Here is a 27,233-nt window from a genome sequence, read left to right as displayed (position 1 = left end):
AAGCAAATCAATACGCTCACCACTACTCTTTTTCCTGAACTGTACCATTGGTGATTTGGTTAACTCTGCCTCCTCCCATCTCTTTTATTTGTTGAGAAATGCTAACACACTTTTTATTGATTGAAATTTATTGAAAATTATAAATTTTTATTAGTTTCACATCTTATTTAACCAATCATTTTTAACCAATAACAGAGTATGTTAGGAATGTGTTATAAAGTGTTACTAGCATTTATTTATTTTCATTTGTCGGATGTTGTTTTTATCTATTCAGCTAATATGTTAAAACATCATTTTGATATCAGCATGTGGTAGAATGAAATTCTGTTATTCAAGCTTTAGTCCATCTAGCAAAATATTATGCATATCATTTCCAAGTTCTGGTAGCATGAAGGTAATATAAACCTAAAGCAGTTGTAATCTTTTTCGCAGAAAATGAAAAACAGACAAAAATAGTTACCTTTTTTACGGCAATTCTTCACAGTAACCGATATCAAAATCCTACAACGTATCTTTTTTACGTTATTTGACATGGATACTGATGAGAAATGTGATTAATATGCTTTTCCATTAAAGAGCATGTAAAATAAGTAGTTGAGCACTGTACTCCTCACTCCTCAGTTTGAAGCTCGAGGACATTTGTACAACCTCTCTCTCTCTCTCTCTCACTATATATATATATATATATATATATATATATATATATATATATATATATATATTATGTATGAGCTTGCTACTTGAACATGTTCGGGCACTTCTTGTGCTTAGAACTCACTTTAATAATATTTTCATTTAGCTTTTAAAAAAATATTATGTGATTGGATATGTATTTGTAGAATTAGTTTTGAATAAACATGATTTTATAGAATTAATTATAAGTAAATGTGAGTGTCTAGTAGCATGATTTTTTTTTGGATGATATTAGAAAATTGATTTGGACACACAATGTTTGGAAATTGCAGTCAAAATTAATTTTGACACAATTTTGGGTGTGTAATTACTAGTGACTTGAGTTTAAGTGTTTAACTAAGGATATAAACATGGAACAGATAACACGACTAAAGGTATCATGGAATAAATAACACAACTCAAGTAAGTATTGATGGAAAAATCTACTTTTGATTGATTCAATGAGACTTGAGTTAGTTGATAATTGGGATGTTTGCTTACCATATCGTTGTGTTACGACGAAAGATATTGTGGTCATTTCCTTACCGCGGCAATAATGGCAGAAAGTTCGCGTACATAAGTGGAAGTGCGAAGGAGCTTGGGGTGAATGGCTTGCTAAAGAAGGCACTTTAGATTGGATCAGATATTCATTCGATTGAAAAAGTAACACTATTAACTGGTATGATCAAACCAATTTTTTTTTTCCAATTTTAGACATCTCGTACTATTTTTGAGTCTCACATCTGGTGTTACTTTTTCAATCCCACATTTGTTGTCTCGAGTCACATCAATATGCAGAGCACCTGTTCCCTAATACAGGCAAGCTGTATGGTGTAGCTGTCACTTCTAAAATAAAAGATTCTATAAAAGCAAGGATTAACCTCTGATCCTAATATTTGGAGAAAGCTTAATAAACCACTAGACTAAATGCAATTATTGGTATTCATATATAACTATATATAATTATTTATTTATACCAGTTAATTCAGTTCAATCAGTGACCTTCAACCACTGACCCAGGACCTTTACCGAATCAATCATTGATCCAAGTTTTATAACATTCGTTTTAGTGACTTGCATTGCATGCCAACAGGATAAATATTTCATTGATCACGATAAACATTTCATGTACATGCAATTTACATCATGCAGATGATAAATACAATAAAAGAATTGCTTAGAGCAGTGTCAAACAAGCACACCGCACAGGGATGCATAAATATCAACTGTTGGTCACAAGTAGGTTTGGACACTTTCATATCTACACTTGCAGGGACCCACTGTATACATAGATACTATTGCTCTGATCCTAGGCCCTCACTTAAATTTAAACTATCTAAGTTCTAAAATCCAAGAGGTACATTCTTGGAGAAGTTGGAATTTCTGACGAGAAGCTATGTTCAAGAAAATTTGCATTTTTTCACGAAATTCACTTGCATCTTCCTTGCACCTAAATGAGCCTGCACATGCACATTGCTCAGCCAAATGTGCAGCTTTCACCTGATGGCACCTGGTACACACCAGATCTTGCAGGTGGTACAGCCGTTCTCTTTGTCTTACAGTTTGAAGAAGAGCATTCTCCATCACCTCACGGTCATAAGGCTGGGCACACTGTGGAACTGCACAACGCCACTCCTCAGTTAACAAAGCCGAATCACGGCACAAATCCAAGTCTCTGCAGTCATTACAATAGCTGTACCGAAAAAGAAAAATTAATATTGATGTGAATACAGGAATCTTAATGCACTTTTTTTTTAGACCATGATTAACATTGTTGGATCCAACATATAAAGACAATGGGAAATTCATCCGTATAAATCAGGATTAGTGCACAAGCTTGCAAATTCAAACATTTGCCTAAGAAATAATAGATAGATAAACCCCAACCCTACAGGGCAACAAGCAATTGCATAGTGTTGGGAGAAATGACAACGCTAAAAAGACCTTGGCATTTTCTAATTTTAAATGAATTATGTTAGCAGTAACCCTTCTTAAGCAAGAAATTTACACAAACCACATCGACCCATAAAAAAACGATAAGAAATTATAAGGAATAGTCAATGGTTTTATTAAACGAAATTCAATAGTTTGGTAAACAATTAATAACATGGGGTTGTAGGCACATGAGGGATAGTCAAACTCGAGCAAGAAATTGTGTCTTCCCCAATAACAAAAACTTATTAACTCCTAAAACTAATTGATAATCAAAAAGTATATTTTTTTTACCTGCATATGACATTGGATAAGATGAAGGAATGACAAGGACCATGAAACTTAGCTTCAGGAGCAAACTCCTTAACATCAACATATTTGAGCAAATTTTTTCTCAAGACCTGCAAGTGAAGGACACAATCAGAATTCTTGCTTTGCTCACCAAAATGTAGAGACCAGAAAATCAGCTGATGGAGAAAGAAGTCATTCGACTTAAATTACTTAGGCAAGGAAACATATGCATTTAACAAGGAAATCTCAGTCTCAGACATATTAAAAGTATTCCTATGTGAGACCATGCTGCAGAAGTGCAGCAAGTATATAACATTAACAATAGTATGTTACTACTGATTTACAATGTGTTTGAGAACGTGCTAGAATCATGTTGAATGGGAAAAATGTGCTTTCCGATGCAAAAATTACAAAGCAACAAGAGAGCTGCTTTTGCGTTGTGTTAAAAAGAACACAGGCACAAACACACTCTTAGTAATGTCAACACACCTAAGGAAAACAAGTAGAAAAATGAAACAGCACGTTCTTTAACACATCCTTTGTTACTAGTCCGTATTTTAGAAGTCAATACTTGCTTTTAAATGTGATCTGTTTATAGGACAACTTTGAATTTTTAGAAAATAAAGTAATAACAAAGTGTGTTAAAAGAGTGTTGCTAGCATTACTAAAACAATTATTACCAAAACTTCATGCTGCACACTTTGGTCAAGGGCCAGGACAGCACAAACATGCTTGATAAATTCCAAGGAAGCATCCCCTCTATGGACATCACCCGTAAGTGGAGGAAGGCCCGATGTACTCTGGTTGTTTTCTAATCTGTTCATACCCTTCATATGAAGACCAATATCGTGAACAATTCCTAGCAGTTTGTGTGTGAAGTACGAGCCGATCTGTGGAATAGAATGTAAAACAAAATAAGAATCAACTAATTTTTAAAAACAAGAAAGCATGCAATTTCAATTACTTCTTCTGTCATTGGTATACCTGCTCTTTGGTAAATTCCGTTATTTCTGATTCAAAAGCCTCTGCGGCTCCAATGTTAATTGATGGTGTACAGGAGTCACCATTCTGCAATGAGGCCCTGATTTGTGCTTGTTTTTTTGCATAATTCCAGGGAATATACATGAACTGAGAAACGATGAAAACAAAATGGTCCTGTAGAAATCCATAATATGAACAACTTAGACATGAATGCAGACCACTTCTTGTATTAAATGACTCACCATTTAATTTTAAAATCCAGTAAAAATTCTATAAAAAAAAAAAAAATTCTTACTGGTTAACTTACTTGGATTTTTTTCGGCAAGTATTCAGCAATATTCCAGCTTGATATAATGTCTACTTGAGATTCATTATTTACAGCTTCATCAGATTTTGTTGGTATTCCACCATAGTTATACTACAAGCAGAAAATCAAAATGACATTAAAAATATGTTAAATTACCATATTTGTATAGTAAAAATTATTGATCTTCACAAATAACTAAATCATCCATCACTTCACCACCATCATTAGGCAATTGATATAAAACAAAGATAGCCCAACTAGAAACAAGTACTGCGAGATTTAAAATATTTATGACAACGACTATCCATAACATTTTCTCGACAATAATTGTAAGAAATTTTTTTTTCCCTCACATTTGTAAACTTCCACAGTTCAACTATATTTTTATTTTTCTAACCAACCATTCAGAATAATAATTATCAAATATGCTTGGCAGTCCTGTACTAATTTATTATTATATCTTAGTGACAAACAAGTCCCAGGCTATTCAGAATGTTTGGATTTCTGGTGTGAAGGTCCAAAAGTATGTTTGAGAGTAAAAAATTAGTTGGGTTAACTATGTTTTTTTGTCACTGAACATTTTTCAAGTTTTCACTTTTAGTCCTTAACAAATTTTTTATCAGTTTTAGTCCCTGAACTTTTATTCCTTTAATACATTTAGTCCTTCTCGTTAAATAGCACCATTAAATGATGACGTGGTGTCAATTTTATTACGTTTAGTGGCTTTTTTAAACAGACAGAAATTGCCTTGTTAAAATGAAATAAGCAATTAATGGTAGCTAAAAACCTCCAAAATGGAAACCAGGTCTAAAATAACACAAATCTAGCAAAAAAAAATGGAAGATCTGAAATCCGCAAAAACCCCAACCCTAATCCCAAACCAAATAGAAAATGTGGCACACCAACCCTCTTCCCCTCCAAAATCCTCAACTACAAAATGCGACTATGTGAAGCCTCCACATCACCCCCAACAAGATCCCCCATTACCAGCGCCACAACGTCCCCCACCACCCATGGCGACGAGTTTTCCCCCGCCAACTTTCAGCAGAGCTGTGCCAGAAGTCCACGGCAGAGACAAACTGCTGGAAGTAGAGTCTGGCCAGTGTCCTTTAACCGTCCCTTGGAGACCTTGTTGAAAAGCTCCCCACCATGGACGAGTTCCATGGTGATGTAGATTTTGGACTTGCTGGCCATGACTTTGTGCAGTGCCACGACGTTTGGGTGCTTCACCATCTTCATCACCGAGATCCCCAACTGAATCGATCAACAATTGTTTCTTCACAACTAAATTCTCTATTGAACTCACCTGATACAATGAGCATAGCTGCCCAAGGTTTCATTCCTTTTCAATTTGGTTTGGGATTAGAGTGGGGGTTGTTGCAGGTTTCAAGCAATAAAAGGAAGAAGGAGAACTGATTTTGGGTTTGGGTAATTGTGGGTTTCAGATCTAATTCCTTTTTTTTGAACTTTTTTTTTTAATTTTTGCTGGATTTGAGTTTATTTTTTAAATGGATTTGTGCCTCTACTTATTCTGATTTTGATGTTGGATCAGGTTTCAGAAAAGGCAAATGCACATTTTGGGGTTTTTTAGCTGCCATTAATTGTTTATTTCATTTTAACAAGGCGATTTCTAGCGGCTTAAAACCACCAGAAAATAAACCACCGCTAAACGTAATAAAATTGACGGCACATCATCATTTAACAGGAAGGACTAAAAGCATTATCAGACTAAAAGTTCAGGGACTAAAACTGGTAAAATTTTGTTTAAGGACTAAAAGTGAAAAGTTGAAAATGTCCAGGGACCAAAAACATATTTAACCCAAATTAGTTTGGGGTCATGTTTGGTTACCTCTCAAAATTATGTTTGAGAGTAAAATTTTGCTTGCAAACTCAATTTTGGAGAAGCAATACTTGGGATACTTTTGCAAACTCAGTTTGCAAACTTCAGCTTAACCCAAACTTAAGTTTGCAAACTTCAATCCAAACATGCACTAAAGTAGTTAGGCCTAAACAATGAACAACAAAAAATATGATGATCAAACCTGATCCATGAATAGCAACGAGCACCAGAACTGCAGTGGTTCAAGCTCAATCCATTCAAATAGATCTCTACAAAAATAAGCAATACAAGGTTATATAGAGCGACAAACATCAGTTTTAATTTCAATTAAGTTGAATTTGGCAAAAAAGAAAAAAGATTTGAGTGATTCTTTCGTCACAACTTTGTGTAATTCAAAAGAAAATTGTAATTGTTCATTCTTAAATGAAGTAGGACAAAGGTTTCCAACTTTTGTTATCTTTGGTCAAATTATACAAAAGATAGCAAGAACTTTTTTTTATATAATAAAAGAAAAATATTTCTATGGCTTTTGCAAGACTGACCTTGATTGTATAGTTCTTAACAAACTGTCACAGTAAGCTTTGGCTCTAGACAGATCATATTTCCCAGTGTCTATAATAATTTTTGAGAAGTTTGCAAATACAATTGTAGCACCTAACTTGCGGAACTCTGCCAACAACAATGCAAAGACCTTCTGCATGACCTATAAATATCAATGCAATCAAAGGACATGAGTGACATGCAATTAAGAGATTTTAACTTAGATGTGTAAATTGCAATGAAATGAACAAAACAGGATCTACAAGCCTCCAAATATAACATTAACACCCATAACAGGACCTACATAGTTGAAAACCCACTTAACAGGTAGGAAAGTAGTATACCATCTCTGGGAATAATCTAATTCACTAAAGCAATTTGGAAATATAAAAAACAAAAATTTATGAAAAAAAAAGGAAAACTAAGAAATGAATTTCATTACATGCACTAAATAGCTTCTTTCAGTGTAAATTGTTTACCTTGTGGAGTAACTGGTGGAGAGCAGGATCATGAAGTTTTGATTTAGGGCTGCAACACAGGAAGGAATATAGTAATTAATTAGAGAAAAATAGGGTGGCTGTTAATATACCTTATAGGCAGTTTGGGCCCATGGGCTCATCTGTGTGGTAGTTTAACAATGGCAAGCAAATAAAGTTAGTCAAAACCTGCAAAGCCATCTATACAGATGTTGCAAAATTGAATCAGCATAAACATTTCCGGATGTAACTGCATCAGCTAGGCACCGCTGGATCAACTGTTTAAGGACTCGAAAGGCTTGTACACATGAGGTAGACTCGTCAAAACCATTTTGATCATTTGTGGAAAATGCTCCAGAATCAAGTTCATGACCAAATCTTAATAGAGTGCCTCCTTCCATTTCATTAACTAGGTTGTATTTGAGAAGAGCATTTACAGCCAGGTGGTGTATCTGCAAATAAATAAGTAAAATAAAATCCCCATTAATTTTTAAATGCTTGCTCAATTTGGTGAGAATAACTTAAGATTATCGAACCTTTAGCTCCACAGTTACGTTTCTATAAGCTCCAGGATATGTAAGAGCAGGTTGTTGGACCTATTTTCAAATAGCAAAGCAGTCAATTTAAGGAGATCAAAGATGAACATGTTAAATCATCAAATAATGACTAATAACAAGGAAAAATTATTCCCAGGTGACAATTGTGGCACAGTTTGGGCACCTATAGTATTTATCCACAAACTACAAACCTTCTGAACCCACAGTTTAAAATATGATCATTATGTAGACAGGTGAATTAGTTCACTAACTGTTACTAAAACTGGGAGATGTCCCCCAATATCTTTTACAAAATAAGAACAAGTTGACAATGGTCGTCATGTTATAAAAAGTTGTTACTACTTACTACTATTTGTAAATAAATAAAAAAGTGGTTTAGTGTATAGTAAAGCAAATGGCCAACAGCAGCTTTCATAGGCATGCAGAACTCATTTGTATTCTCAAATAATAATAATAATAAATATAATTACTTAAGAACAGAACACTAAAGCTTTGCAAAATTGATAAGAGGAAACATTAAAGGTCTGCAAAAAATTGAGTTAATAAAGAACCAAAATATCAATATGGCATACCTCGTCGACAAAACAGTTCTGTTCACTGTTAATTCCACCTAAATCTGGAAGGCCATCATCAGATATCCAAAGTACCTGTACAAATGAATATCTCCTTAATGAATTATCATTTTAGGGAATATACTGAATCACCAAATGTTTGACACTGTCCTTTAAGAAAAACATACACCGACATTTGAGCATATCAAAGATAAAATCATTTAGTTCAAGTGAGAAGTAAAACATCACAAACAAAGAAAAGGCAATAAGTTTCATTTTGTTGATAACATTCCAATAACTTCAAATTAAAATCAGAACCTGTTGATTATCATGCAATGCTCTTGAAAAGAAGATATCCGCAATAAATATAAGCCAGTCAAGTTCAAAGTTCCCCAGCGGTACCTGCAAAAGATGCGCATATGAAAACAAAATGTTGGAAAAATTACAAAATAAAATTTCTCAACTGAAAGTATTTCTGCTGAGAACAATTTACCACAGTTAACAACATGTAAAGAGTGTTGCATATGTTTTTACTTGTTGTCTTGATTAACCAATTTTGTTCGGTAAACTGAAAATTTCTTTTACAAATAAATCCTTTTCTCTATGTTTTTATAATTTTCCCTCAGATATGCTACAAAAGATTGAAGTAATTACATGGGCATATCTTGAGAGAGCAATTCTTTGATTTAGCCATTGGACTGATGCAGCACAACGTTGCATTCCAGTTTTAGCAGCAACTTGTTGCCATCCAAGAATCTAAAAAAGCCAAAATTAAATATATTAAATAAGAGAGAGATCTAAATACAGACATACTTGAGAAGGACCACTTGTTTCAAAACATTTTTACCTGGTACTGACTATCACGTGCATTATAAGGAACACTCAGGCATGGAAAATTATCCAGAGCTCGGATGCCCAATTTTACTAATTGAACATTTGGGCATTCAATGACAGCAACCATAGGCATGTGATTTTCCCTCCCATGACTAAGATTATTAGAGAAGAACAAAATAACTCAGTCCAAAATAAGTAAATAGAATATAGAATATAGAATTTCAAAAAAAAAAAAGGAGAGAATTGGAAAGCCTCAATCTTATGAAGACCATAAAGATTGAGCATTGTAAAAATTTGAAGGTGCCATCACTCATAATCTGCTTTTGAATATTAATTAATGTAACATGTACACAACAGTGGGACAGACCCCTACGATTAACACCCAAACACATGAGTCACATCAAAATCTGGAATTTATGGCTAAAATCAGGTCCAGACAGACCAAACCTAATTTATATTATATATAAACTCAAGTGCTACTAGCTTATCTATACTCAAGATTCAAAATCTTGTCTCACTCTTGCTACACTACAGGCAACAAACCTGTCAGAATAATTACAAATCTATCCTAAAAGAAGAAAATGTATGAGAAAACTCCCTGTTCTTTTTTACAAGTCACATTTTAAAAACTTCCATTGTTCCTTTATACAAGTTACTTTATAAAATCTATGAAGGATTATATATTTTTTCTAAGTCTACCCTTAATCTCTAATTACATCATTTTTAATTACTCCACACTTTCCTATTAAATCCACTTCTCTAATAATTGCATATTGAAATTAATGGGGCATTACAAAGATAATTAAGGGGAGAGAGAAATTAGTAGAATTAAATAAAGGTAATTCTAGAAAGTTTAGAAAGCATTGTAGTAAACCAAGATAGGAAAAATAACCTGTGGCCATTTATTGCTCTTTGCATCACTGCTTCAGCATCCTTGACATGTGCAACATAGTCCACCTGAATATGGGACATAATTATACACAAACATGAAAATAGATAACTTCAGACTCTTAAATGAAGAAATTTTAAAAGATAAAAAATTAAAAGAACAAATACAAATTAGATTTTAAGATATACTGCATGTAAACAAAATGATCAAAGAATTGTTGTAGATTTACCTTAAAATTAATGCCATTCCTCGGAGGTGGCTCAATAGACAAAGACTGGCAAGCATCATGAAAATGTCTTTCAAGAAAAACCGGGGATAAATCTTTGTTTTGATAGGGATTAACCACCACAACAGTCATTGTTTTTGATGCAGGAAAATATCCAATGTATATAGCCCGTCCCTCAGAGATGCTGAAGTTAACAAATGAGTGTTAAAAGTAAAACTACATCATTAAAAAACAATGCACAAATAATGGACAAGTCATGAAATTAATTTTTAAATCAAGTGCAATTATATGTTTTTAACTAAAAAAATGAAGGAAGAAAATAATTAAACAATGAGCCTCCACTTACCTATGGTAAAAATAAAAGAAAGATATAGATTGTTCAAGATAAGCACATTCTGCTGTGGTCTTCATGTGCAATTCACTTAAATTCCATGGTTCTTGTAGACTACGTTTATTAGCAGTCTTGTCCACCTTACATACACAACCAAGCTGGACTATTGCATTAAATTCCAGTGGCACCTTAGTTTCATATACTCCCTGACAAAAATTTAATTCAGATAAATCCAATGTAACTACAAATCCCATAAATTACACAATGAACATAAAGTTGATAATATAATTTAAGCTCTTGACTGTACCTTAATAACAACAATCCAAGAAATATACATGGCTGTAAGAAATGAATCAAATTTGAAAGAACTCCCATTTTATCTGACATAAAAGATTCTCACAAATTGGAACACAACTAGTCCCTTTGCCCATTGCCACAGTCATATCAAAGTTGATATTAAAAAAAAACAATATTACAACTATTATTAGTCAATATTGATAAGTTCTACATTTACAGCATGAACAAATCTAGTCATTTGCTTTTCAAAATAAAGACAACCACCTAAATGTCGAAATCAAACTACCAATTAGTACTAATACAAGAATTTACGGTACACGAAATTAACTATCAAATTATAGGTTATACAACAAATTGTTCATACAAAAGTAGGAATCAAGTTATTTTAGGAGAAACTCTTGGCAAAATTAATTCATTCAATAACTCTTTCTATATGTCAAATTTCAACAACTCAACTTTTGAATATTTATCATCTCAATTATCATACACAAATTCTATATAAATCAGGCATTTATAATTAGATAATCTTATAGTAAATATTTACTTATATTTTCGAAAAATATATTACATGTTTAAAATTTAATAAAAATTCATAGATTTGCTCTATTCGATAATATCTTTAAAGATTAGATTATTAAAATTTAATATATACAAGGAATATTATTGAACGAAGTAACCTGATCCTCACCCATACACACACATATAGTCAGATTATTAATAAGTATGCTGACCTCAACATCAGGATCTGCTAGAAGAGCTGCAAGTTTTTGGCTTGCTTCCCCATATTGAATTTCATTAATTGAGACCTGCAAAATCTCCAAAGTAATATTGCCCCATTTAAATAAAAAGATTAATAAGAAAAATATATTTTTTTAAAAAGCAACAACACAGTACCTCATACAAGTTATAACTATGCCTTCCATGAGGAAGAGTCTTGTTAACACGTTTACCCATAAATCCTTCAGTAATTGCTGATCTTGAATTGAGGTAAAAGACTCTAGGAACAGAAACATGAATCTTATGCATACTCCCATCAACAACAACCCAAGCAAAAAATTGGCCTATCAGTGAACTGGGGACTAGTTGTATTATCTGAACCAAAAGATTAGAATAAGGAATTTAAAAAATCATACCAATCATATTGAAAAGCTGATTACTTGCAAAATTTAACAAACCTGCCAGTGACGCTTTGTTAAGTCTACCTCAAGCCTTTTAAGATATGAACTGACATGACTTCTGCCCTGATTCCCCTTACCATTCATTTGTTCAAGAACACTACTAACACGGTCAGATTTCTTTGAATTCTCCAATCTTGGAAATAAAAATCTCTTCGTTAGTCAGGTTTTTGTCCAGCAAACAATGCTTAGGAGTAAAGAATGTCAGGCTGGTTACTAGTAAAGTCAGTCACACAATGATAAAAACCATGGGTGGGAATACCATACCACAAAAGCTAGTTGTAGTTTGAGAGCCCAACACAGTAAAACTTTATAAACCCCACACTAGAATCTCATACTTCCAATGTGGGACTCAAGCCTCATACTATGCAATTGCATCCTAGCATCCTAGCATCCAACCACACTCCAAAGCTCCAATGCCCACATGAGTGTTACATACTAGCCCTTTGATTAGTCCCAAGTAAACAATGCAATGCCACCATCACCACTCATGCCACTCATTTGCAACTGAGAGACACAGGAAAGCTTTGATAACAATCGATAAGAACCTTGAGAGAACCACACCATAAAAGCTAGCCCATTTGTAGTTCTTAGAATGTAGGTTAGGGCCTAACTCAACCACAAAAGTTAGCTCATAGAATAAGGGTTGCCCCCCACTTATATACTCTATCTTGGCACTATCTCTAGCTAATGTGGGACACAGGTTGTCCCAATACACCACCTCACGCCCAACACTTTTTGGACTTGGTGCATGCATAACATGGTAGGTGACCCTTATTAGTTTTTAATGGATTTAGGATGGGCTTGGATACCATATTAGAATGTGGTTTTAGGCCCAACTAAACCCTAAAAGCTAGCTCGTAGGGTGAGGGTTGTCCCCCATTTATATACTCTACCTTGGTACTTGGTACTACCTTTAGCCAATGTGGAACTTAGATTTCTCCCAATAGAATCCAAAGTCTAAGGCCTTAAAAAACCACAGTAGAACCACATACTTCCAATGTGGGATTCAAGTCCCATACATTGCAATTGGATCCTCTAACACATTATTCATGATTGGCCCTTCCAGTTGTTCTGGTGGCACCTTTAAAGAAAACTGTAGATATTTGTGGTTATCCTATTTTTGCTCTCCTAATTTGAATGTCTTGATTGCTGTTGATTAAACTTTGAATAGCTTAGTAAGTACTAAATTCTTGATATGTTACACATAAGACTTGTCTCATACAAATTCTGAAACAAAGTAATAAAATACAGGAATATAAACTTCTACTATACTGCTAAATTACCCCTTTATGTTTTTGTATGTGCTGCCATTAAATTAAAAGTATCATATTCTTGGTGGCTGGTAATAAAATTAAAGGCATAATACAGTAAAGGAAATTACTTCAGTAGAACATCCAGCAGATGTAGATTTAATACATTGTTTAGCTCTTTCATTTAAACAAAACCCCAAAGAACGGGACTTAAATATTTAGGTAGCAATGAGCACTTTACCTTTGCTTCTTTCTCCTTTCCAGAATATCTTTCCACGTTTGCTTCTTTATTTGAAGCCATCCTTGATAATCTACACTTCTGTAAACATTTTGTTGTAATGGTTTATTATGCTGCTGCTCCACATCTTCTTGATCATAGACCTTCCTTGAATGTTGTTCATTGTTAGCTTCATAATGCCGTATAATTGGTCTAGGTCTGCATGTAGAACTCCTGTCCTTATTTCCAAAGTCCTCCAACTCATTAACAATATCACCATCCATGACAAGAGGGACACGAGTTGAGTCATCATGCCTTTTTGAGTGTTCATTCCTATTCATTGATTTAAAGGCATCAACTAATTTCCGTTGGCGAAATTTGTCCTCCTTCTCACGGACCTTCTTATGCAACCAATCAGGATGAACCACCCTAGGGACGGGATTTGCAACCTGCGAGCATTAAACTCTTTCAGGAAAAAAAAAAAATATATATATATATATATATACACACAGGAGCAAACAAGAATGGATTATTTCAATCCAGAAAGAAAAAATTGAATGAACCTTTTGCATTGCAGCAGGAATAGTGATAATTTTTTGAATTGCAGAACTAAGCCGCTGCTTGTAATAGGACCAGTCAACTATGGATCGAATGCCAACATCTGATGAGACCTTGCACCATTTTCGGACATAGAACTTCATTACCTCTGCAAACATTAAGCATACACCTCCTTATTTAGAATGTAAAAAAGAATAAATTTGCTATTAATTGTGACTTAAGAAACTCAAAAATAAAAAGTTACCAGCATCAGTTTCAAATATTGCCACAGGAACAGCACGCTCACTTACTGGTGTGCCCTGCAAAAACAAAGACTTTTTAAGATTAAAGTAACTGGGCATTGAAGAAGCTGATTATGGTGAGCAAATGAAAAGGGATATAAATATATGTGTGATTCATAAATTTTCCATTTTATACATGGATCAGACCTTGGGTTCACTTGCTACTATGTACTGACATCGAAGACCTTTATCTTTGACCATTGTATCGCCAAGAAAGTCAGCCAGACGTCTAGCAGTGGTAACAGCACAAGATTTTTGCTGACCATAATCAGCTAAAGATTTGCTCATGGTACTTGATTCTGATATATAATCAAGCAACTCACTGTCTGCAATATCCTTTCCCTGGTTCTGTATGACAGAAAGAGTTGATATCACAAGGAAACAGAAAGTTGTATCAGGTCACAATCATCAATATCTTCCACAAACTAATTAGAGCAAACATACATCAATGTTCTTAAATATCATTCAATTATACTAGGAAGTAGAAATTAAACTGAATATCTATAGCATACATCAAGAAGATCAAGCCAGCCATTTGCCACTGAAGCAACAGCTGAATAGCATTCCTCTAAAGTTGAACCATGGAGAAACTTGTCAAAAAGTTCAGCCTGTTACAAGAAATGTGTTTCACATTAAAAAATGAGAACTTCAAACGAACATTCTAATTTTGCATTCGAATAACCATTAAAAAGAACCTCAACATTGAACAACAGTTGAAGGTTATGATTCAGGTTTTTTCTAAAAAAATGTGATGACAAGGTATAAATAAAAATACATAAAGAGAATGTCATCAAAGGTATCACACGAGCCAATCCAGAGAATAGACAACCACCAAATTTGGGGCTACTATTTCTGCAAAATATAGAAAGTATAATTTTTTAAATACCAATTTCTATCCAATAAAACAAAACTGCTAGTAGTTAATATATATAACTTCATCCACTTTAACTAGTTTTGGTTCCACAGATGTTGACATCATTACTTCTCAGCCTTGTATTAAAAACAATGACAGCTATATCATTCCATCATGTGACAGGGATCAGGAAGAAAGTAAAATTACATATTGTTATTATTATCAGAGCATATTGCATGATTTTATGCTTGGTGCTAAAGATCTCTATTCTTTATCAATATACCTGGAAAACTTTTATTAGCTTCAGTTCACCTCTGCGCTTGATCTCAAAACCTTTAAGCTCTGCGAGGGTTCCATCATCATTAAAAACAGCATATCGCTTCTTAATTAAAATTCCTTCTTCCTTGGAAGCGGGAAGGATCATTGCCTACATCAAAGAAAAGCCATATAAGTCATTTAAATATACTCAAAACTCAGGAAAACATTTAAATCATAAATTAAGGCTACATTTTACCTTGTATGGTCCATCCACCTCAAATTCAATAGAGCATTCACTGTGAGTTGTATAAGTTTTCCTGATTGGATCTGTGAGTGTCTGTCAGAAATTGAAAATAGAAAGAATATAGTAATCGTAAGTAACAGCAAAGCACTAACTGCAAAACACCAAAGCAGAAGAATCAGCATCAAATTGTGAATTAAATAAATCATTTACAGATAAAATTAAAAGCTGACCTGGTATTGATCATTTGTGTTATTTATTGCCACATCAACATTAAGCATAACACATGGGTATGAGATTGTAAACTTCTTCTTTGGGTCTCTGAAATCCATTAAATATGATAATCATATATAAATTTCTAGCAACAGCAATCAAAATTATTGAAAACTAGATAGAGAAAATAACAATTTGGAAGAAAAACAAGGTAAAAAGTAGGTAGGATCCAGCACAATATATTGCCTACAGCCAACACCTCAAGCGCTATACTAAAGCAGGAGGAATGATGCAAGAATATCCAATCATCCTAATAAACAATTAGGCACCCAAATCAATGTCCCATTTGGAAGTCATCAATTTCCTAAATTTCTTCATAATACGAACAAATTAAAAAATGATCATCTTAGAATAGCCAGAGTTCAGGCCGCTGTCACTAAAAAACAATCAATTAAAATTTCAATACATGTAGTGCAATCATATATGAACAGAGCATACTTTGTTTTAAAAGTGAAATTTTCCGGAAAAGATCCAGGTAGTGCACACCAGATACCATCAGTGTCTAGTTCAAGTGGTTTTCCTATTTTCTCTACTAGTAAGCGGGCATTCTGAATGATTTTTGCACCAGTATATGTCACTACTCCAGCCATTTCCATGGAGTACCATCTTGCACCCCTGTAAGATAAAAATCAATGCACGGGATGATTAAGAAGAAGAAATAGCAAATGTAACTAAATAAACTCCAATGATGAAACATCAAGAAAATACAGAGGTCAATATACTCACTTGCGCATGACATATCCATAAAAGGAATTAAGTATACACTTGTGAGCAAGTTGCAATGAATCATAAAGCACAACCATATCCTGGTCATTAAATAATTAAAATGAAATCCTGTCATAATGAAGTACTGTTCATAGTACACTGAATAAATTGTGGAAGAACCATAACAAATATCATTCATACCTGTGCTTCCTGGATCTTCATAGAATTTCCACTAGCCTTGGCCTCTGACAACTTTCCCTTCCAAACCTTATTGAGACCTTTATATTCATATCTTCTATCCCGGAAACTTGAACCAGATAGCACAAAACTGAGGCTTAGTGCAACACAAGCAACGAAAAAATGCGGAGTAGAAACTTAAAGAGTGTCTCTAAAGGTTAACCACACATTATATCCATGAGCAATATAACAAATATGGTCCACAGATTATAACATATAAGGACATACTAATTACTCTTCTTCAAACTAGATATGCAAAGGTTAACTTTATTATTCAAAATTAATCTTCAAATATCTTCACTCACCTGCGAACAGTATCAACATAAAATGGATTTTCACGCATGCAGATTCCTGCTTCTCGAAGTTCAGTAACAGGTTTGTCAAGTACCCGCTTATATGCCTGTGGAATCCATCAAGATTTAGTATATCGTAACATTATTTAAACAAGCATGTTCAATAAAACAGCCATAACCTTCTGGCAGTATTTCTTTAAACGCTCTTTCAGTCTTGATTGTTGCTCTGCCTTGGGAAGGTCAAGAAAAGATTTTGATGACTTCTCAGAATAGTGGGTCAAGGCTTTGTTGTTCTTCTCAGAATCATCAACAAACTCTGATTCAATTTGTGTCTTTAAAGCATAATAGTCACTGAAGGATTTCAAATGAAAGTTATAGTCAATCGTCAATCATTTATTAATTTTTCAAAATTGGGCTAAAAAAAATCTTCTGAACAGGAAACATTAAGCAAAAAGAAAATTAAACCTTTTCTTAGCCATGAATGTTTCTCCACGCCAAACCCACTCAAGTTTGCGTAGGCAAGTCTTTCCGGGACGATTAAAATCACATGCAGTGCAAACTTCCTCCGTAACAATTGACGGTGGCTGCGATTAGAAAGAAACTTCCCTCAGGGAATTTAGATTCATATTTATCAGAATTTCAATATTCAGGATGACAACTCCTAGTGGGGCAGGCAGATCAAACAGAAAACAAGTATATCCTTAACTTATCTCCTAGCATTTTACTTTAAATGCTTATCCACATTAAACCTTTGCCATAAAAAGCTAAGAAACAACTCTATCAACAATCACAAGTGTGTAAGACCACAACAAACTCCATGCCACCAGCTGAGTATTTTCATATATGCCAAAGACTACATAAATGCCATATTCCCATTAAATATGCTTCAAGCTGCGTATAGCAGTTATCCTTGACTTTTACTAGTCTTATTCACATTATTTTGAAAAATCATCTAAAGGATAATTGGAGAACACTAGTGATATTTAAAAACATTCAAGTCAAATATACTCATATAACAAATTATCTCATTTTGTCTACATGTTTTTCTGTTTTTGATATTTATATTCTTCAATTTATGGTGGTAAAAACTAAATTTTCAATGAATAAATCTCCTATACCAAGGCCTAATTGCAATTAGGAGAAGGTGTATGGGAAGAGAGTAACATCGGAAGGAAAAGCTACAGTGAAAGAATGTGAATCTGACAAATGGGGAAAGCTTTATGTGGTGGGGATCATGTGTATCTTTTTTTCATTTCAGCTCATAGCTTGGGACCAAAGGATTTCCTTCCTTGGCTAGGAGCATTTTGCTCTTCTATTTCTGTAATTTCTGTCTGTTTTCAATCAAAATACAATCTCCCTTCAGTTGGATAGTGTCTGTTTCTATCAACTTGCATATCCTGCTAAAGAGCAATAATATAAAATACAGATCTCATCATACCTGAAGTCGGTTTGTTAAAATTATGTTTGGATACATGGCAGCTACATCCAGATGATAAATGAGGGGACATTCTTCACGTATTGGTGCATCTCGTAATTTTACAAGCTGCATGCATAAGGAGAAGTAGTCATGTGTTATTGATGACAAGCATATTGTAATTTCCAGAGTTTTAGGCCACAATAAACAAATGTCAAAATCACAGCCACTGTGATGACACATGAGTAGCAAATACTGATCTTTATTCTTAAAAAATGAAACCAAACAGTTAAATTACAGATGCGGACATGATTATTTTATGCTAGTAAATACATGAAAAATTGACCAGACAAAAATCAGAATCCGTACCTTTTCCATGATTGCATTCTTTACTTCATCATAATTAGAAACAAATTCCAAATCCATCTTACCCTCCACTGTTATGGCATACTGTAGATCTCGATCAAGGTTGTTGATAAGTTGCTGGAACCATGCCACTCCATGGTTAGTGAAACATACTTACAGACAGATATCATAATTGAGTTAATAAAATATAAACTACTAGAATTACAATAAACAACAACTAAACATATGAAAATTGCTAAGATTGTGTATATTTTATAATATAAATGAATGCTAGTCACTGGTAAAGTAATTCAAGAAGATAGAAACAACAAACCTGATAGGCAGATGGCTCAAGTGTAAAACTAGATGGAATATCAGATCTGAATACACCACTTTCAAGACATTCCACATGACCACCAATGTACGTCTCACTCTCAAGAAGATGATTATTATAAAACTTCTCTGGGTCAGATTGATGTTTGTTAGGACATATAACATTAGCCTTGTATGCCTGTAAAAGATGCAAACACAATTACAAGGGAAACCAAAGGCCATGAAATGAAAATTTTGAAGCAGAGAATTTCAACATGAATGGCACGTGCATAAGAGCCCACCTGCACCATAAGCAACATTTCACACAGGGTTCCACTACCTTTGCGCAAAACCTCATCTGGTGACATGGGTATAATGGTTGCAAGAGAGAAAATAAAGGGATGAACATAAGTTGTATATAAGTAATAAGTTGCCACTGCATCAGAAACAGAATAGGAGGCCATCATCTGCAATAGCAATTCAAATAAATAAAATGATTAGCATGTCTCGTGACCAACAAGAAGCATAACTTTTCAGATTGAAAACTCCAATGTCAAAGTAGAACAAACCCTAACTCTGAAAGGAAAAAACCGGGATAAAAATAATGCTCCTTAGTCCTTTCCAACATAAAACAACTTCAAGATTATACAGTTCTTCAATTCTTGATAAACAAAGGCATGATACTTCAGAACGACTTCTTAATTTAAATTACTTTTTTTTTCCTTAAAATGAATCTCAGTAATCCAAAGTGGAAACAATCATTAAGCTACACCACTTCCATGAACTTGGTGAGTTGGGGTACAAGGATATGCACTATAATCCCACTGTCGAGATATATATTTGCCAAAAGTAGAACCCAAAAGACCAACAAATTAGGAGACATCTGTTTTATCCAGAAAATAAGCATCAAGTAAAAGGCCCTTTTTCAATCTAACATAGTAATGCCAATCAAAACCAATTGCATCACAATTTATTAGGCAAATAAGACCATTATTTCACTATCCTCCATTTCAATGACTAGGGAATAGCAGCAGCAATCAAATCAATACTTAGTTTGTGCACAATCATAGCATGCAAGCCAACAAGAGAAAAATGGCATTCAAATATATTCACCACTTATTCATACACTATTTAATCAATAGTAAAAAAACCAAAAATTCTCACTACTTACAATGCTTCATCTCCAATACACCATATCAAAACAATTTAATAAACAATACAGATATCACTTTAAATCACTCATACCTGTGGCTTTTCCTTTGCAAAGCGAACCATGTCCTCAGGATTCACCTCCAATGGATCATATCCCAACTTTGCTTTTGTAACTGCCTAAATAATAAAAGTAAAGAAATGTCAATTAGAGAAAGGACAAACTTGGTTAATCAGAAATTTATGAGACAATGACTTATTCCTACACTATTTATTATAACATACAAGGAAACTAATCAAGTTAATGTAAAAATAAAGTTTTTTATCATAAAATTTAGAAAATGATTTTCACAATATAATAAATAAATGAATACATAGTTAATATCATTTGGGAATGTCCGAAATGAAATTTGGCTTATGTATTAACATCTTACATGAAGACTGCTATGCCATTAGCATTGTTCATGATTACCATAGCTTGAGGAAAGGAATTAAATATATCAAATATGATGAATCTAATAAAACTTTCTACAGCATCTTATGATTCTTATCAATGCTTGGACACTTCTTATATGAGCTTTCAGAACTATGGTGTCAGTTTTACTTTTAAATTCATTCTGTTAATTTCTTCCTTTATTAAAAAAAAAAGCAGACGGTTTGGAACTTATCTATTCATTTACTTTACATTGGTTTTGTCCACTATTTCAATGAAACTCGTTGGTCGACCAAAGAAAAAAAAATGAAAAACACTAAACAGTAGGAGCCAAAGAATCCTTATTTGACTGTCTTAGAGGCTTAGAGCAAGGTTAGCCATAACCAAGTCCCATGCCCCACATGAATATAAATAAAAGATGAATTTTTTCTTTTGAATAAATACATACATACATAGATATATATATATATATATATATATATATATACATACATAGATATATATATATATATATATATCATGAATGAAAAACTATGTCCTAAAGAGTTAGTTAGAAACAATGAAGATAATAACACTCATAATTAATAAAATAAATCATGCAAAACAGATGAGAACTCAAGTTCAAACTTTGTACCTTCAGGCCTTGGCTCCCCTGAGGGAGATAACTATCACGTTTAACCCAAGCAAAACAATCTAAATGGCAAGCATATCTAGCACGACATTCCCCTTGATTCATATCGCATTTGAACCCCAATTCCTGGAAGATTAAATAACAAGCATGAAAATCATTAATAGAAGGAAAAAGAATACCAAAATCAATTAAAAAAGAAAAACTAATATGATTCACTGCTTTGGAATAAGGATAAAACAGAAACCAAAAATAAACAGACATGATTTGTCCCAAAACATCTATGCGAAAATGACTAAAAGAACTATTTTATAACATAGTCGAATTCAAGCTCAAATACTAAGGGAACAGTTCTCAGTTCTCACACTACATACTAAAAATAAAAAGTACATACATCACCATAAAGAAATGGAGAATTGTGCAGACATGCCAACAAGTACATTTACTTGTTTACCATTTAATAGAAGTCAATTGCCAAAAACAAAAAGTTAACAACATACATCACTCATTTTGAACCCATGATGGGTTGCCCTTCGTTCCAGGAATGGCCAATCAAAGAAATCACCGTTATACGTCACATAGATACCAGGTTTCACCTCTTGCATATGAGAAAACCATAATCTAAGAAGCTCAATCTGGGGAAAAAAAGAGTAACAAATTAGAATCATCATTTAAAAAGAAAAGAAAAAAAAAACTTAGTAGAACCAAGTTTCAACAAGGAAATAAGATAACATATACAATATTCCCATTGTGTATGGATTTAAATATACCATTACCTCATTTTGAGCATTTGTCACCTTAAAACACCCTTCAAACTCTGGTTTTGGAGTGTACTCTATATCCTCTATATCATCCCCAACACACTAAAAACAAAACAACGCAAATATTTAAAGTCATCAGCCCATGACAATGACTAATGCCTTACATTATATTTGAATTTCAGGATCAGTTAATAACCACATTTGATGCATGAGTTAAATAATATTATATTCCAATTTCCATAATTTGGCATTGAAAATGGCTCTGTAATCTCTAGTTGTATATCTAAATTTCAGAATCAAGTTCCAACATTGTATTCAATACTCCAATGCAAATTAATTAACCTTGCAGATAAACAAGCTAAGTACATGAATCTTTTATGAAAAGAAAGACAAATTAGAATATATCGATCATGAGAATACTAATGATAAGAGGCTTTTGATGAGATGTGTTTGCTGATTTCCTTTGTATAAATAAGTAAATAACAGAGTCAGAGTGATAGAGAGATAGCATGAACATTAATATATGACACTTACCTCTCTATTTATGATTAAATACCCTTGACCATCTACCATGTATGAAATCATCATAATTAAATCATAATCAGCATCAGGAAATTTTAATGGAAGTTTTGTGGTCTCAATGTCAAATGCGCAAATACGAACTTCAGCACGCTGCAGAAGATCTGTCTTCTTCTCAAGTGTAACCCCATTATTACTGGACACTCCAACATCATACCACTGGCCACACCGTATATCTAGTTCACGTGTGATTGCAAGTGTCATGATAAATATAGACAATAGCACAGCATCAGAAAATAGGATAACTGAATAAATATTAAAAACACAATGATAAATATCAAAAGGTACCGTTGTCAATAGCAAAGCGAACATGATAAGGAACATCATATTCACGAACATCGGTTATGCAATCTAGAAAATCTTGAGGTCTATGTTCTCTGCTAAGCAACAAGCAAGCTAGGATCAGATCAGATAAAAAGAAAAGTTTATTTAACTAAAATTATCCGACATAAAAAAAATGCAATGCATCATTAAAGGAAATAAAATGTCAATGTGATACTTCAATCTAAATAATTTTCTGTCCCATGAAAATTGATATACCTTCTTTCTGTTGACACGGACAAAAAAGCTTCTGCAGCATCAGACTTGGCCTTATTTCTTTCAACAGTAGGCATCAGGTCTCTCTTCACATCCATCAATTGTTGCACAGTATCAAATGAAAGCTTTAAATAAGATTTTCTTAACCCAGATAAATGGTTTTTCTGTTGAGAATCATGAAAGCAAATCAGAGTCCATTTATGAGGAGAAAGAAAGCAAGCACAGCCTATTTGAATCAAAGCAAAATGATAATTTTAAAGAAATATGGCAATCTCAGATTTATTTTCAGAAAGACCTTGTCAAATCCACAAACAATAACGAGAAGTTAATGCAGACTATATCAAGAAGAATCATATTGACTTGACTTTCTAAAGACTCTCAAAGAAATTAACAAATAAAATCCAATAAAAAAAATTACTAGTGCAGAATTTTGTATTTTAAAAGCTGCTTGTCATGTATCAGACAAAGCAAAGCAGATAAGAGATGCATAAATTGCTTACAAGATCCAGGTCTTCTTTTTCTATAATTTCAACATCTGCAATCTGACCTTCATAACGTCTTTTCAGGTATGCTTCAACATCAATCTCCATTTTATCCTATTAAATTATATAATCATAATTAACACCATCATCATAATGGGTACTACAAAATAAAAACTGAATGAGAATATATCCACAAACACAATGAACATAGATGATTCCAGTCACACACACACGCACTTAGACCCAAATATGCTGCCACACAACCACGTACACACATGAATGTTCTCACTTACCTTTGTAGCTACATAGAAATAGGGCCGAAATCTGAATTTTGTCTTGAATGAAGAGCCATCCTGCAAGCAGGCTCAGATCAGTAAACTATTCCCCAAACCAAGTCACTCTTCTAGTGTAACAAAAAGTAAGCTTATGCCAAAAAATACCTGTGCAACAAAGTAAAGATCAACGCAACTGTACACTTTGTAACTGTCTTCATCGTCAACAGAAGACTACAAAAGTATGAACAAACATGTTTAAGTTCATCAGAATGATATATGTTACAGCAAACCAACTAGTTCTGATTGCATATTTATAAATAGGAACCGGAAAACTCGACTGAGAGTGATGCAATTCAATCGTTCATTAGACACGGCTATGTAATAACAGTTCAATTCACGCTTAATCAATGCTTGCGAATTGCAATAGTAATCGTGAGGAGTGAGTGACATTCACTTTCGTACTCATGTTTAGTGAATCGAACATCATAACTAGCGAACACATTCAAATCACAGGCTGAAAGCTCACAAGATGAAAATGAAATAGCAACGTGCTTACGGATGCAAAAGTGAGTAACCATCCTAGACGCTTTTCACCTTCTGAGAAGAGATCGAACCCTAATTTCGCCTCGAGCTCTTCCTCGGGAGTGCGGTTCAGCTTCCGCTTCTTGGATGCTCTGTTGTCTCTCCGGTCACGTCTCCGGCCATCGCCGCTCATTGTCGCAACCAGATCGAAGGTTTTAGGGGTGACGCTTTCGAATGGAAGTTATGAGAGTTTGGGAAAAGTGAAAAACCCTTTGAAGCTCTGATAAGTGTGAGTTGAAGATTGGGAGCGGCAGGAAGAGCCTAGCCTACTAGCATGTGCATTTTCCCGCGCTTCTATTAAAGAATTTTTTTTTTCTTTTTTAAGGGAATTGACGAAATTTTTAGTCTGCTAGAAATTTTCATTTTTCGGATTTCAAATTTGTTGGATTTTTTGTTTATTAAGTTTTTTTTATTTTTGAATCATTTTTTCTATTTTTATTTTTATTAGATTGTATCTAATTAAGAAACTTGGATTTCCAGATCTTATTTGAAATTTGGCACAAATCGATTACATTCACAAACTTAACTAAATTTAATACTGCACTTTGTTAATTTTGTATTCAATAATCTATTTGTGATGATACATATTTTTTATAATTTTTTCTTATTTATATTGAAAAATAATTCTAAAAAAACAAGAATAAAAAAGATTAATTCATTATCATTAAAAATGAAAAAAAGTACAAAAAAATCATTATTAAAGAATAGATATTTTACTATTTATTAAAATCTCAACTTTTATCTTACGAGATATTCTAACATAATTACATTAATTATCTTACGAGATATTCTAACATAATTAGTGTTTTTATAGTATTTCTATGTATTCATGTGATTATCTTAGAGTCTAATAAAATTTAAAATCATGAGAAATTTTAAATTTTAAAAATTTTAAATATTTCAATTGAAATTCTTTTATTTTTAGAATTTTGTGTTTGGATAAAAAAAATTAAAATTATGAGGGTATAAGAAAATGAATACAAAGAGAAGAGAAAATAATATATGGTTGGTGTACATCATCATACCTAACCACAAAATTCAGTCAAAGATGTAAGGCATAGTACAGGTCCTCCACATCGGCAAACACCTTCACCGCATGATAGATAGCAACTAATGCTCTCTTGACTTACGAGTGCAGTTCTATGTGTCTCCCTACGCCCACACCCAATTGACGCTCCACGAACTTAGACGACATTTCTTAAAAAAGATGATCATCGAGGGAAGAGTCAAGAGAGTTATAGAACGGAATTTCGGGAACTTTCAAGTGTAAGAGATAAAGGTTATGAAGGAAATACACAACTGTTTGGGAAGGTTTTTCTATATGAAAAAAATTTCAATTTTTCACCTTTGAAAATGAAATTAAAATTTCACATTTTTAATTATTTAAAATTCTATTTTAAAATTTCAAAATTTTAAATTTTTCATAAAAAAATCTAAATAATGAATTTTAGATTAAAGAAATTTAAATTTTCTAATAAATTAGTTAAAATTTTCTATCCAAACACGCTCTTAACGTAATATGTTATATTAATATTTTATTTACTAATATATGCTCTGATTCAAGTAATTATATTTGATAAATATTATTAAAATATTAAGTATATTTTTGGGTATATGTAATCAAAATAATTATATTCATATCAATTAATAATTTTAAAATAGGAAGCAGACATATTTGTAATTCTTTGTGATAACCGCTTATAATATTTATTGTCATATTTATATTTAATGGTGTTATTATTGTGGATGAATATATTTACATGTTATATATTATGTGTATGTAGCATAAAAAATATTATTTAAAAATGGAAGTTCTTTCAATAATAGTGCTTTTCGTTATTTTTTTCTTTTCGAAAGACAATTCTTTTCCTTATTGATCCTTAAAATTCTGGGGAAAAGAAGAAGTTAAAGAAAAACTACTGTATCCATTCAAGCAATTAACAAATATCAAGTATCATGTTGGTGCCTCCAAAAAGTATAATTATGAAAGTGAAAAGAGAAGGAGTAAGAAAGAAGAGTTGAAAGGGAAGGAAGTGTGACATGTTCCTTGAATATTTAGTTAAAGGGTATTTTAAAAAATTAACTACACTATTACCTAATTGCATTTTCAATATATGATTAATCAAACTATTATACGAAGCAAGAAAAAGGTAAGAGAAAAAAAAAGAGTGAAGAGAAATGCTAATATAATGTACCTCCTTCACAATTCAACTAGATTTCTGCATATAGAAAAAAAATCAAACAATGAATAACCAAAAGCCAAAATTTACCTGGGAATGAGAAGTATGTATGAAGCTAATTCCTTCATGTTAGCACCTCCAGTATTTAAAATCATCAACATTTCCCTTAAAATCTCTGTTTAACTTTTCAGTTCATAGTGACATCAATATATATTATCACAACCATGTAAAAGTAAATTGATTAAGAAATAATTCCAATGAATCAAAATAAGGGAAAAAAAGTTAATCTAAAGAAGAAAATGCTAATGGTTAAATACTTCTTAATTGCAGTCGATGTATCTCCAATAGTAAGCATAACCAAAAGCCAAATTTTACTAAGGGATGAACAATACGTATGAGGGGGTTGAATGTTGTATTGCCCCGTGATATCTTATTAATTCGATAATACAAACAATCTGAATACATTCTGGTTTGGTTGCTAATCTGAT

At 33.0% G+C, this 27,233-nt stretch overlaps 1 protein-coding gene across 1 annotated transcript; it reads right to left on the bottom strand.

Annotated features, from left to right (window-relative positions):
* Window positions 1-1,751: 1,751 nt before the first annotated feature.
* Window positions 1,752-24,846, bottom strand: LOC114379853 (DNA polymerase epsilon catalytic subunit A-like). Its single transcript, XM_028338636.1, has 49 exons — window positions 24,540-24,846; window positions 24,149-24,214; window positions 24,002-24,061; window positions 23,727-23,822; window positions 23,230-23,390; window positions 22,978-23,066; window positions 22,645-22,865; window positions 22,126-22,212; window positions 21,850-21,984; window positions 21,356-21,478; window positions 20,385-20,468; window positions 19,442-19,606; window positions 19,162-19,338; window positions 18,852-18,965; window positions 18,507-18,611; window positions 17,534-17,652; window positions 17,248-17,419; window positions 17,081-17,175; window positions 16,740-16,845; window positions 16,560-16,639; window positions 16,272-16,448; window positions 15,794-15,881; window positions 15,576-15,656; window positions 15,345-15,488; window positions 14,721-14,816; window positions 14,356-14,556; window positions 14,172-14,226; window positions 13,933-14,075; window positions 13,394-13,818; window positions 11,900-12,035; window positions 11,619-11,816; window positions 11,456-11,530; window positions 10,443-10,633; window positions 10,100-10,280; window positions 9,874-9,938; window positions 8,995-9,133; window positions 8,802-8,903; window positions 8,466-8,549; window positions 8,169-8,243; window positions 7,576-7,635; window positions 7,229-7,491; window positions 7,043-7,091; window positions 6,566-6,726; window positions 6,226-6,292; window positions 4,184-4,294; window positions 3,880-4,050; window positions 3,576-3,785; window positions 2,899-3,005; window positions 1,752-2,365 (listed from the first exon to the last, which is right to left on the bottom strand). The coding sequence occupies exons 1-49, from the start codon at window positions 24,696-24,698 to the stop codon at window positions 2,005-2,007; spliced, it is 6,630 nt and encodes a 2,209-aa protein (XP_028194437.1). The 5' UTR covers window positions 24,699-24,846; the 3' UTR covers window positions 1,752-2,004.
* Between the last annotated feature and the right edge of the window lie 2,387 nt (window positions 24,847-27,233).

The sequence above is a fragment of the Glycine soja genome, chromosome 12, assembly GCF_004193775.1.
Source record: "Glycine soja cultivar W05 chromosome 12, ASM419377v2, whole genome shotgun sequence".
Classification (NCBI taxonomy): Eukaryota; Viridiplantae; Streptophyta; class Magnoliopsida; order Fabales; family Fabaceae; genus Glycine; species Glycine soja.
The sequence above is the reverse complement of the archived record's forward strand: the minus strand, read 5'-3'. Positions and strand labels throughout refer to the sequence as shown.

Excerpts from the sequence above, each read along its gene's own strand:
- LOC114379853 (XM_028338636.1), bottom strand. The coding sequence starts at position 24,698 with ATGAGCGGCGATGGCCGGAGACGTGACCGGAGAGACAACAGAGCATCC. Across the intron at positions 16,846-17,080 it reads TATGTTGATACTGTTCGCAG|TTTCCGGGATAGAAGATATG; the intron begins GTGAGTGAAGAT and ends ATCTGGTTCAAG. Across the intron at positions 15,489-15,575 it reads AGGTGGATGGACCATACAAG|GCAATGATCCTTCCCGCTTC; the intron begins GTAAAATGTAGC and ends TCTTTGATGTAG.